This window comes from Tenrec ecaudatus, chromosome 9 (assembly GCF_050624435.1).
Source record: "Tenrec ecaudatus isolate mTenEca1 chromosome 9, mTenEca1.hap1, whole genome shotgun sequence".
In the NCBI taxonomy this organism is placed as follows: Eukaryota; Metazoa; Chordata; class Mammalia; order Afrosoricida; family Tenrecidae; genus Tenrec; species Tenrec ecaudatus.
Window position 1 is genome coordinate 46,668,840 of NC_134538.1, and position 12,903 is coordinate 46,681,742.

At 47.3% G+C, this 12,903-nt stretch overlaps 1 protein-coding gene across 1 annotated transcript; it reads left to right on the forward strand.

The window, feature by feature from the left end:
• Window positions 1–232: 232 nt before the first annotated feature.
• TTLL13 (tubulin tyrosine ligase like 13) lies at window positions 233–12,694 on the forward strand. Its single transcript, XM_075557486.1, has 14 exons — window positions 233–498; window positions 836–876; window positions 1,538–1,656; window positions 2,326–2,456; window positions 3,615–3,771; window positions 4,125–4,268; window positions 4,601–4,686; window positions 5,168–5,399; window positions 5,841–6,025; window positions 9,590–9,775; window positions 10,030–10,210; window positions 10,533–10,712; window positions 11,716–11,824; window positions 12,138–12,694. Exons 1-14 carry the CDS (start codon window positions 233–235, stop codon window positions 12,392–12,394), a joined length of 2,274 nt encoding a protein of 757 aa, XP_075413601.1. The 3' UTR covers window positions 12,395–12,694.
• The last annotated feature ends 209 nt before the right edge of the window (window positions 12,695–12,903 follow it).

Below are 12,903 nucleotides of genomic sequence, written 5' to 3' on the forward strand. Positions count from 1 at the left end.
CCAGCGTGGGGTGAGCCTCGAGGACTGGGATTTGTGATCCACCTGGGGGATGCCTTAAATATATGTCGCACAGCCCCATCTACCAACTTGGAAACATCCCATTCTGAAGTGGGATTGTTCTGTGAACTCCACGAGGGGCCTATGGGATGATTCCTGCAGGCCTTCCTGGGGCCTGGAGCCGAGGTCTGATAGTCTTTCCTTCCCACCCACCTTCCCCTCAGACTCTCAGAGAATGGAGCCAAGTACCTCGAAAAACAGTGAATCAGAGGAAGACTATGTTGAGGAAGAGGACTCAGAAGAGGACTGCGCTGTCAAAGGCGAAGAAGATGCCATCCCTTCTAACCCTCCCCAAGAGGAATTCTCAAAGGCTGACCACAAAGCTTTTGGGAGTGAGGTTCCCCTACCCGTTGTAGCCAAGAAAATTACAAAGAAAATCATAGCCCCACCTGACCCAGAAGACTTAGAAGTTGGGAGAAGAAAGAGGAAGCGAAAACGCAGGTAACCATTCCCTGGACTTGCAAGGTTCTAGAGAATCATCCCCTGCTATCCCCAGCAGGCTAGGGTGCCATGGTCTAAAGCCCTCCCTTCACCCCACAAAAGAAGACAGGGAATTTAGGGACGTCACTAACATCTTTGTAAAATGATAAGAAAATGAAACGAACTTTTTAGGTGGTTCAGTTTGAAATTTTACTTCAGCTGTATAAACTGGTCTTGAAGTGGCCTTTAGGGAAAATTCGACACAATTGCATAGGTGTCTCTTCATCTGGGTGCCCAGCAACCCAGGGTTCATCCTTCCCTCTCGGTCTGCCTGATTTCTGTCATTCCTCTATTCCAGACCCCTAACGATCAACCTGACAAACTGCAAGTATGAGAGTGGTAAGCAGTCAGCTCATCAGCCACGTCATTTTGTGCTCTTCTCCGGGGATGACCCCTTAATCAGACTCCCAGTCCCTGGATCCTGTCAGGTAAACCAGGGCTGGCTCATGATCTGCGCTGAACTTCCTGGGTTCCCTAACTCAGCTGCTGGCAGCTGAATCCTCACTCACTGTTGCAGTTAGTCTCGGCAGTAGGGAGCTAACAAGAAAAAAGAAAGAACACATGTCATCACTGTCCAACCCTTCCTAGATTATCAGAGATGAAACAAGACCAAATCCAAAGAGTTTTTTGAGGAATCTTTGAGGGGATTCAGCAATTTTCTTTATATTTACATAACCAGTTAAGTCAACCATCTCCTACATAGGCATGTCAGATCATGAGGCTACCCAGGACATGAGGTGCCAGTGTGAACCCTCCTTAGGGTTACCTGGCAGACCAGAGACAACCTCGACTGGAGGGAGAAAGCCAGGGCAACAGGAACAGAGAATCCGATTCTTGTGTTCCCTGCCATAGGCTTGGAAGGGTCCTGACAGCTTCCTGAACTTAGTCATCATGCTACCTCCCTCTTCAACCTGCCCTCCGGGTCAGTCTGGTCCAACTCAGTTAGTTCCAGGGCTTGTTACGGTGCCCAGCTGGCACTCTGACCTCCCTATCTCTACAGTGCGCCGGGCAGCCCAAATATGTGGCCTAAAGGAGGTAGGGGACGAGGAAGAGTGGGCCGTGTACTGGACAGACTGCTCTGTCTCCCTGGAACGAGTCATGGACATGAAGCGGTTTCAGGTACCAACCACCTGGTCCAAGATCTTAAAAGTTGAGACTTTGGGATGAGTTCTCCCACCAGGCACCTAAGTCGGACACTCATTGTGGCTATTGGGTTGTACCCCTGTGCTGAACAGCAAAGGTCACCCCTAGGGCATTCTCCTCCAATAGAAATAAATATGCTTCAGTTGAGTCTCTGAAGAAAATGCTTGGTGGGCACACACTCTCACTATTGGTTCTCTTTGTCTGGAGCCATCTGTGCCCAACTGACCTCCTTCAGGGAAAAACCAAACCCACTGCTACTGAGTCGGTTCCCACTCGTAGCAGCCCTGCGTAGGGTTTCCAAGATTAAATCCTAGGTTCCTAAACTTAGTCGATCATTGGAATCACCTGGGGATCTGATGAGACTACCGGCCCCTGGGCTGTTTGCAACCTCTGGGAGGAGCCCAACACCTCAGCTACAGCGCCAGCCACCAGGGTTCCTTTCTTGCATGGCCCATGAGCCAATTTTAGGGAGAAAACTGGGAGGCAGCTTCAGGGCTAACAGCAGGGCCAGCTGAATGACCCAGCCTCCTAAGGAGCTTCCCCTCGCACCCGTCCATTAAGGGATAGAGTGGGGTCCCAAAAACTTTTGGCAGAAAACTGGAATTAAGATAGTGAGAGTCGAATAAACCACTGACTCTGTTTCAGAAGATCAACCACTTCCCTGGCATGACAGAGATCTGCCGCAAAGATCTGCTGGCTCGGAACCTCAACCGCATGCAGAAACTCTATCCTACCGAGTACAACATCTTCCCCCGCACCTGGTGCCTCCCCGCTGAGTGAGTGAGCCTGGCTCCAGGTGCTGAGATGCTGGAGGAAAGGGCTCCTGTCCCACCTCCCCCAGACACTGCTTTGCAACCTAGGGCTGTCTCAGAGGGATGGAAGCGGGGTGAGAGAACTTCTGCTCAGTGAAGTGGTCCGAGACCATGTGCCCCATGAAGAGCAGGGAACATAACGGTCAGAATTCCAAGGAGGGGAGGGGTGGGGTGCAGATGGCCATGCTATGCAAAAACCTTTGTTTTTCTTAATTCATATACAATTCAATTGAAGTCCAATCATATTACTAAGAGTTGTACAATCATCACTACAATAAATTTTAGAACATTTTTCTTTTTTTTTTTTTCATTTTCTTCTTTTGCTTGCATTAGCTCGTCATTTCCCCTCAATACCCTGTCACACCCCTAAGGAACTATTAATCCAGTTACTGTTCTATAGATTTACCTCTCCTGGATTTCACACACACACATACACACACACACCAAAAAAAAATTAAAAAGTAAAACAAAAAAAACACTGAAAAGGGCAGAAAATACTAAAAACTAGAACAAATTTAAAATAAATCTAAAGAACAAAATTTCAATTATTGAGCTAGGCTGTGTAGATATGTAGATGGTTTATTTTTAAAATAAAAGTTAAAAATCCCTCCATATTCTTTATCCCTCAAACTCAGTGGTTTGAGTGATGTTTAATAAAAAGGAGGAAAAGTAAAATTGAAATGGACTTGGCGTCTTTAGTGGCAAACAAGTTCATCTCAAACAACAGAAGACCGGGGATGGTTCGCAGGGAGATGGACTGACACAGTGGCTCCAGCACCAGAACAATTGTGTGGAGGAACAGGATCGGGCAGTGTTTCATTCGGTAGAGCACAGGGGCGCTGTGGGTTTGTAACTCTCTCGATTAACAACCACGACAAAGAGAGATCAAATGATAAGGTATTCATTTTTTAAATCATTTTATTGGGGGCTCGTACAATTCTTATCACTATTCATCCTTCTATCCATTGTGTCAAGCACATAAGTACATTTGTTGCCATCATCATTCTCAAAAATAAGGTATTCATTTTTAACCTAACTGCATCTGCAGTCATCCTCTTTCCATGCACTTGTGTAGAATACATTTGTGTAGAAACCTTTTGACCAGCTCCTCTCTGCACATAGCTACGGAGACTTCCAGACTTACGGCCGCCAGCGGAAACCCCGCACTTACATCTGCAAGCCAGACAGCGGCTGTCAGGGGCGGGGCATCTTCATCACTCGAAATCCCCGGGAGATCAAGCCAGGAGAGCATATGATCTGTCAGCAATACATCTCCAAGGTGGGTGACCTGGGACCCACTGGAGTGCCTCGCCTCCCACGGAGCCGGGCGAGCTCTGGTTTTAGGCCTCTCCCTTGCCCTGCTATCCGGGAGGCAGAATAGTCGTGCTGCAGAGCCAGCCTCCCTGGGTTGGAACACTTAAGCCTTTTCACTGCCTGAAGAGAAGACCCTGCACAAGATTCTTATTCTGTCTCTGTTCCCCCTTTTGTTAAATTTCCTCATTTGTTCCATGATAATAGAGTGAGAGTCACTGTTTTATAAAGCTAATGTAAAAATGAAATGCGTTACTATGTATTAATAGCACTTGAAATAGTGTGTGGTTATTCTTCCCCCATGGGTTGGCATGCTCTCAGCCGTTCCTCATTGATGGCTTCAAGTTTGACATGCGAATCTACGTCCTGCTAACGTCCTGCGACCCTCTTCGCATCTTCATGTACGAGGAGGGCTTGGCCCGCTTTGCCACCATGCCCTACGTGGAGCCCAACATCAACAACCTGGTAAGGGGCCCGCACCGTCTCCTCTACCGTGGCCGTGAGTGCTGAGGTTCTACAGAGAAAGCAGGGAGAGAAACGTGTCATTGGCGTCCTTGAACAAGGACCTCAGTGCGAGAGCTTCAGCACTTGGCTGGAAGGAAGGATTTGGTGGGCGGTGACTGTGAAGCCCAGCACACCCTCTTCCCCCGAGAGCTTGGAAGACAGTTCTGTGGGTGGGGGGGAGCATGAGAGTTGTTTCCAAGCCTAGAGGGACAGGAGTGAAGCAATCCTGGCATGGGCTGGAAAGGCGCGCAGAGCAGCAGGCTTAGACCCCAGGACTGCTCTCTCCTCCACAGGATGATGTCTGCATGCACCTGACCAACTATGCTATCAACAAACACAATGAGAACTTTATCCGGGACGATGCTGTAGGCAGTAAGAGGTACCCCTACTCTGTTTTCTCCTGCTTCCTTTGCCAAGCCCTCAGTTTCAGCAGCCCTTGAGACCGAGTGCCCTCCAAGGGCAGCCCCTAAGCCTGATAACTAAATGGTGCTCCAAGTAGATCTGTTGTGCCATCCAATCAATTCCAAAGCATGATCACCGTGTGTGTGTGTGTGTGTGTGTGTGTGTGTGTGTGTGTGTGTGTGTGTGTGTGTAGAACTGCTCTGCAGGCTTTTCTTTTCAAGAACCTCTTGAAAATAGATCACCAGGCCTGTCTTCCAGGGTAGGTTTGAACTGCCCACCTTTCAGGTACGTTAGGTGCTTAACTCTTTTCACCTCTTAGGGCCTCCTCTAAGCTGCTAGCAGCCCTTTAGTACACAAGTCCCAGACCCAGGAGTCAGGGTAGTACTAGGGAGTCCGTGCGTGCGTTAGCCAGGCTCTAGGGGCATAGAAAGTGGCCTCCCTCTGAGCGCTCCTCACAGGAAGCTGTCAACGCTCAATGCCTGGCTGCGAGAGCACAGCTATGAGCCCCGGGAGCTGTGGGGAGACGTTGAGGACATCATCATCAAAACCATCATCTCGGCCCATTCTGTTCTTCGCCACAACTACCGAACCTGTTTCCCCCAATATCTGAGTGGAGGTATATGCGCCTGTTTTGAGATCCTTGGTTTTGACATCTTGCTGGACCACAAGCTGAAGCCCTGGCTGCTGGAGGTGAGGATTATCTCCTGGGTCTTGCAAAACCAAAGTTCAAAGGCCTCCCTGAACAGGCCACCAGGAATAGCAGCCCTGAGGTGGGTGGGAGCACTCGGTGGGTTACCAGCAGAAGGCATGAGATCCCTGTACTTGTGACCTGCTGAGTCAAATCTTGGTAGTCTCTGGCCTGCACCAAGGGATCCAGTTTTAACATCATGTCTTCCCGATGTGAATCTTGCCTTTAAGGACACTATATGTGTAATCAGGCTGTCTGATTTTCTCTCATCAACCTGTGGGAATCGGTGGCATCACTATAGCCTTGGAAGCCAGAGCTTGCAATAGCTAAGGCCCTTGGTGGGGACTACTTCACCTGGACCTCCAGTTTGTGTCCCCCCACCCCCACCCCATCACCTGCTCAGGTGGTCTAGGAAGCAGGTGGGGAATGACTCCTCCTGGCAGGTAAACCACTCTCCAAGCTTCACCACGGACTCACGTCTTGATCGAGAAGTGAAGGATGCTCTTCTCTGCGATGCCATGACCCTGGTCAACCTCCGGGGCTGTGACAAGAGGAAAGTACTGGAGGAGGACAAGCGGCGAGTCAAGGAGCGGCTTTTCCAGTACCACCAACAGCCACGAGAAGCCAGGTGCTTTCAGGGTCCGATGTGTGTTTAGTGTGTAACTCTGACTTCTTTCGCTCCGCAGCAGAGAAGTTCTGCTCTAGCTGGAGGATAAGGCTGGTGGCTGATTTTTGTATAGATTATACACATGACACAAAATTCAGGACTACCAGCTACATAGTTTTCCTCTCTGGAGACAATCACTGTTCTTAATGTCACGTGTTTATTTTCAGAAATAGTCAATGCGCACATACTTTTTTTAAAATCATTTTTGGGGGGCTCGTACGATTCATCAAAATCCATACATATATCCATTGTGTCAAGCACATTTGCACATTTGTTGCCATCCTCATTCTCAAAACATTTGCTTTCTACTTGAGCTCTTGGTATCAGCTCATTTTTTTGCCCTCCCTCCCTGCTCTTCCCCTCCCTCATGAACCCTTACTAATTTATAAATTATTATTATTTTGTCACACATACACTTACTTATAAAAATTAACTTTTCCCCTTGTCCACTGAAAGACTTGCATAATTTGCATGTTATTCTGCACTCTGCTTCGCAATGTATTATAGAACTATTTTCTATTAGCAAAAGCTAATAAAAACAAAAGTTCTTCAAGAAACTGACTTCTGAAGAAAACTTGTAATAATGAAACACGGGAAACGGTTCCTTTAAATCAGTGCTGGTCACCCACTGTTTTCATTGTGAGAGAGGTGCTAGACATGATAGTTCATTAATATTACAATATTTTATAAAGATGGATAAAAATGAGTTGAAATAGGTTTAGGGTTATTCCTATAATAATATAATTCTCCCCTACTTACGTGCCAATGTACGGGAGACGGTATATTTGATTCACCGTGATATCCTACAGGTCTAGCACAAAACAGGCTCCTACGCATTTGTGGCATAAATGGAGGTGAGGTACAACAACCAGTACCCTGGATAGTCCCACTATATTCAGCTGTGTATATCAGGGTAAAAAATCTCTCTCAGTGGGGGCATTTTTTGAAAACTGGGTGAATGTACAACCCGATATGAAATTATGAGGCAGCTATTAAAATGTTCTGGTGACATTTTTATTGAGAATTGGGAGAAAAAATATGCACAAAAAAATAGGACAACAGGCAGAATTCAGTAGTTCCTGCCCTAGAGGCCATTCTTAAAACCAATGTTGCTAATGTTCTTCTAAATAGTCTGTAGTGGTCACTAAATAGTCTGTAGTGGTCATGTATGAAGGTAAATAAAAAATAAATTTTAAAAAAATAAATAAAAGAAGGTAAATTAAAAAGTATTTCTACAAATTCATGGAAACCTTTTTAACAAAAATATCAAAATGTGATAGGACCAACAGTTCCTAGGTGACATGGGAGAGGGGGAGATGAGGGGAAAGGAAGTGGTGTTAACAAACCCAGGGAAAAGAGAACAACAGGGATACAAATTGGTGGTGAGGAGGGTATAGGAAGCCTGGTAGGGCGTGATCAAGGGTAATATAACCAAGAGGAATTACTGAAACCCAAATGAAGGCTGAGCATGATAGTGGGACAAGAGGAAAGTCAAAGGAAATAGAGGAAAGAACTAGGAGGCAAAGGGCATTTATAGAGGTCTAGATAAAGGCATGTACATATGTAAATATATTTATATATGAGGATGGGGAAATAGATGCAAATGTGGTGAAGAAAGCTGATGGTGCCCTGCCATCAAAGGTATAGTGTCTGGGGTCTTAAAGGCTTGAAAGTAGACAAGAGGCCATCTAGCTCAGAAGCAACAAAGCCCACCTAGAAGCACACCAGCCTGTGTGATCTCGAGGTGTCAAAGGGATGAGTTATCAGGCATCAAAGAACAAAAAATAAAACCAGTGCAGTTTGGGAATCCAAGACACATCTGTAGGCAACTGGACATCCCCTTACAGAATGATTTCAGGGAGAAGACGAACCAGTCAGGGTGCAGTGCAGCAAAGATGAAACATACAACTATCCTCTAGTTCCTAAATGCCCCCCCCCCCCGCCCATCATGATCCCAATTCTACATTACAAATCAGGCTAGACCAGAGGAGGTACATTGGTACAGATAGGGACTGGAAACACAGAGAATCCAGGACAGATGATCCCTTCTGGATCAGTGGTGAGAGTGGGGATACCGGGAGGGTGGGGTGCAGAGGGGAAATGGATTACAAGTATCTACATATAACTTCCTCCCTGGGGATGGACAACAGAAAAATGGGTGAGGGGAGACATTGGACAGTGTAAGACATGACAAAATAATTATGAATTATCAAGGGTTTATGGGGGAGGGGGAAGTGGGAGGGAAGGGGAAAATGAAGAGCTGATACCAAGGGCTCAAGTAGAAAGCAAATATTTTGAGAATTATGACATGTGTACAAATGTGCTTGACATAATGGATGTATGTATGGATTGTGATGAGAGTAGTATGAGCCCCCAATAAAATGATTTTTTAAATTATATATATATCACAATGTGAAGTTATTGTTTCTTGACATGTCCTCTGTCTACATCTATACCCTCCTAGAGGGAAAATTTCCATCTTTTTAGCCCTTTTCTGAATAATTCTGTACACTTTGATTTATACCATGTCAAAACAGCAGTTTTGGCATTCTTGAGGGACTCAAATCATGTTCCTTTTACAATATTTTTTGTCTTGAGAACAAAACCAAGTCTGAATGGGCAAGATCAGGGCTGTCGGGTAGATGGGATGAGGTTTTCTAATGACATTATCATAAGATAGTCCATGCTACCTTGGAAGAATGAGCAGGTATACTGTGGAGATGGGGGCAAGGGGGATTGCGCGGGGCAACTTTCCTAGCTTTTTCTCATTAATGAGGCTGTCAGTTTTTAGTACTTTTTCACATAAGCCCCTGTGATAAACCCTCTATCCATCAAGGAAATCTATCAGAATTACTCCTTTGGAATAAAATATTTGCCATACTTTGTGAGCTGAACTCTGCCTTGAATTTATTTTTAGATCTTCAAGAATGTGATCCATATAAAACCTGTTGTTTTTGGGGTGGACCAGCATTCTTGGAAACTTGTAGCAGAACTGCAATGATGTCCATTTGAGTCTTGTTAAGATTTTGATATTAGCTCTGACCTGAAAATTCCTTCTTTTTCCATAGCACAAAAAGGACCCTCCTTTTAAAGGCACCCTAATGAAACTAATTGTATTACTTGTCTGCGGCTACCCAGGCATGCTGAAACCTATTTTGTTTGGACTAAGCCCACGCATGTATGACTGGAACCCTAGTAGTGATAGTTGTTTGCTGTTGTTGTTTGCACTTCTTTATTACTCTTAAAACCAGAAACCAACAAGACTGCAATAACTTGGGTGTGTTAGCTTAGGAGTGGCTTCCTCTGCACCAAAGATGAAATTTGGATGTTTGGGGAAGCCAAATCTATTTTGTCACATAGGTGAGGCTGGCTGAAGATGGGCTTGGTAGCTTTCACCACATGGGCAGGCAGGGGCCCAGAAGGTCATGCAGCTAATGGGCAGTTCTCAAAGCCTTAGCCAGTCTGCTTCTCCTTAATGCCCATTCTCAGTCCTCCTATGACTCACCCTGCGCTTGGTCTCCACAGGCGGGAACAAACTCAGTTGTCTCACGCAGCAATGTTGGACCAGGAGCGCTATGAGGATTCCCACATGGGTGGATATCGGCGGATCTACCCTGGGCCTGACACAGAGAAGTATGCACCCTTCTTCAAGCACAATGGCTCCCTCTTCCAGGAGACTGCTGCTTCCAAGGCCAGAGAGGAATGTGCCAGGTATTATGCCCAAAGCCGTAGGCTGGAATCTGCAGTTTCCTCTGTACACTTGGGTGGGGGCAGATGCACAGTATGAGGAACAGAGCTAGACAACACTTGACAATTGAGGTATGGAGCTATAGATTCTATCAGTTCCTAATGAGTATTTCCCCCTAGTCTTCGTCCAGATCCTACTCTTTTCCCATCCCCATTTTTCCTGGCCTCTTTCACCCCAACATAATTTCGCCAGTGTCTGAAGCCCCATGTATTGTCAGGCAACAACTGGAAGAGATCCGCCTCAAGCAGGAACAGCAGGAGGCCTCCAGCAATAGGAGGAGAAAGGAAAACAAGGACCAGAACCAGGGGGAGTCAGCGGGGGAGAGGAGCCGATGCAAGATGGGGCCTCGAGGCCTTTCCACCCACTTGATTCACAGGAACCGGATCCAGGAGAAAGAGGTTTCAGGGGTTTTGTGGCTCTTCCTTGTTTACAGGAAAATGGGTGGGCACTACTAGAGAGGTGAAATCTGCAGACCCCTCTTCCCCTTGCACAGGAAAGAAAGGAGTGCCCTAGCAATAAACTGAATCTGACCTTTTGGTTGAGGAGGTGAGAGAATCGGTAGCACAGGGTCAAGAGTAGCAGAGGACGAGTGATGTGGGACCCATGCACCAAGGCCAGGGAAGAGATGGAGGGAGTGTGGGCGTGGGGCCTCTAGCCCTGCTTGCTGATGACCTGGGACTCAGCCTTGGAGATGCTGCATCTCTCTCATGTTCCTTTTAGCTGCTACCAGTGGACACCATGCAGCCTCAGGAAATTGTGGAAGAGGAGGAGCTGGAACGCATGAAGGCTCTGCTACAAAGGGAGAATCTCATCCGTAGCCTGGGTATTGTAGAGCAGCTCAACCGCATGCTGCACGCCAACCATCGGGGCCAGAAAAAGCTCCTTGAGTATCGGGTGAGGGTCCCAGAGCAGCCCACCCTCTCAGAGAATAAGGGGGGGACAAGGGCTGTGATACTGGCACATGATGGTAGTCACATCAAAGGAGGCTAATGTGATGGGATCTGGCAGTGGAATCCAGGAAAGCCGTGTACATTGGGAGGGCCTGTTGGTTATTTCTGCATCTGCTCCCACACATCCTTGTTTTCAGTCATGACATCCAGCAAAGCGATTTGCTCTGTATATTCCTGTTTCACAATAATCCAAAACTCCTGATTGACAAATAACAAAGCCACCACCCTCTTTAGTGGCTTCTGTGTAATTCTCTCCCTAGCAATGCCAGTGCCCTGGTTCTAATGGGAGATAAGTAAACAATCTTGGGCCAACAAAACAGCCGCCGCATTCACTACTCCCTGGGTTAGGGCAAATCCATCTGGATTCTCTCTTCTGTGGAGCCTTGAAGGAAGGAGGAACTGATTAAATCGGTGTTTCCCAAAGTGGGGGAGGGGATCCCAGAATAACCTAGGGGAGCTGCAAAAACATATACCTATATTTTGTCTTGAATTATGGGTTATAGTACCAAGTTCTTAATTGCCTGATGGTATTACTATTAATATTATTTCCTGAAAAGGGGCTGAAGGTATTGTTATTATTATTATTTCCTGAAAAGGGGCTGAAGGCCAAATAAGTTCAGGAATCTGTGGGTTAAGTGGTGGCTGTGACCTAGGAGAGACTTTTTTTGCAGTTACCTATTCCTTCCGACCTCCACCCCATCTCACAAGAAATGTGGTAAGGGGCTGCTCTTCTCCTCCAGCCTAGAGTTCACCAGGATGGGCTGGGCAGTCAAGAAATGCATTCTGTAAGTCTGGTCCCATTGGTGATCTTGAGAGGGGCCGCCACAGAACAGGGCCTTCCTCATTTCCTGCATCCAGTTCGGCCCCAGGAATTGATCCCCAGGATTCTAGGGCCTCTGCCAAGCATGAATGCTGCAATTCCACATCACTCCCAGTGCCAACTACAACCTAAGAACTTCAGCTGGATGGGAGATCCAGCAGCCAAAGGGCCCTGTTCACTGTCAATGAAGAAATGTGAACAGCGCTACTTTTCCAGCGGCAGCAGACTGGGGCTCACTAGCCGTAAGTATACAAAAAGAATTTTGGTCACTTTCATTTGTATAAATCTCCATTAGCTGATATTGCAGCTGGGATGCTCCCAAATTACAATATTGCACTTCCAGCAGAGTGGGAATGGGGGTGGTGCAGACTCATTTATACACTTCTCACTAGACTCTGATGGACAAGTAAACCCAGCATTTGCAATAAAAGTGGTACAGGCAGGGAGGGAAGCACACGAGATGCTGTTCCTCTGTGCCAAGCCACAGTTGGGGAAGAGGTGAGGGAACACTCATCTGAGAATACCAACTCAGAGGGGCTCATGTTTCCACCACAGAAGGACAAGCCAGCAGAAGGCTAGAAGCCATAAACCGCGCCCTGGCAGGATCAGTGCCACCCTCTCTAACCCCAAAGCAGGGTTATCTTCTACACCCGGCAAGAGTGGCACGTGACTCCTGGGCTGCCTGCGCCTTGCCCTCCACGGTAGACTCTGAGCACAGAGCAGGCAAAGTGCGAGACCTTACCCTCTGCCCTGCCTCTGCACCCCTCCTGCAGCGTTCCAGCGCACTCCTCAACTTCACCCATCACAGGTAAAGAGCAGGAAGCAAGCCCAGGACTCACCCTCTCCTGGAGAACCCACTCAGGTTTCCAAAGGGCCAAAGACCTTTTTTGCTACATGAGACTGCCATGCTCCAGTTTGAAACGCCCTGGTGAGGAACCATATCTGCAGAAGGCAAAACACTCCCCATACACCCTAAAAGTATTTTGGGATCAGTAAAGACTAAAAGATCAAAAGCAGCCCGGACGGCCATGTACTCAGCCCTTCTTCCAGCTTTAGCTGAACCCTGGGTGAGGTCAGGGGCTAGTGGTCATCCCGACGGACAAGAGGTCTCTCTTCCTGAGGAGCCGGGTGCCCAAAGCACGGACTGTCGCCTTCAGGAGGTGACCGCGGTAGGGATGTCCCTGCCCGCTCCTGTGACGGAGGCAGCAGGCCGGTCTGGGAAGGGGCGGCTTTTGGCAATTGAACCTGTCTTTTTATTAAAGTTCTCTATACCTTTTCCTGCTCCGTCCGGTACTTCATGCCCGTCCTTGCGTTTCAGAGA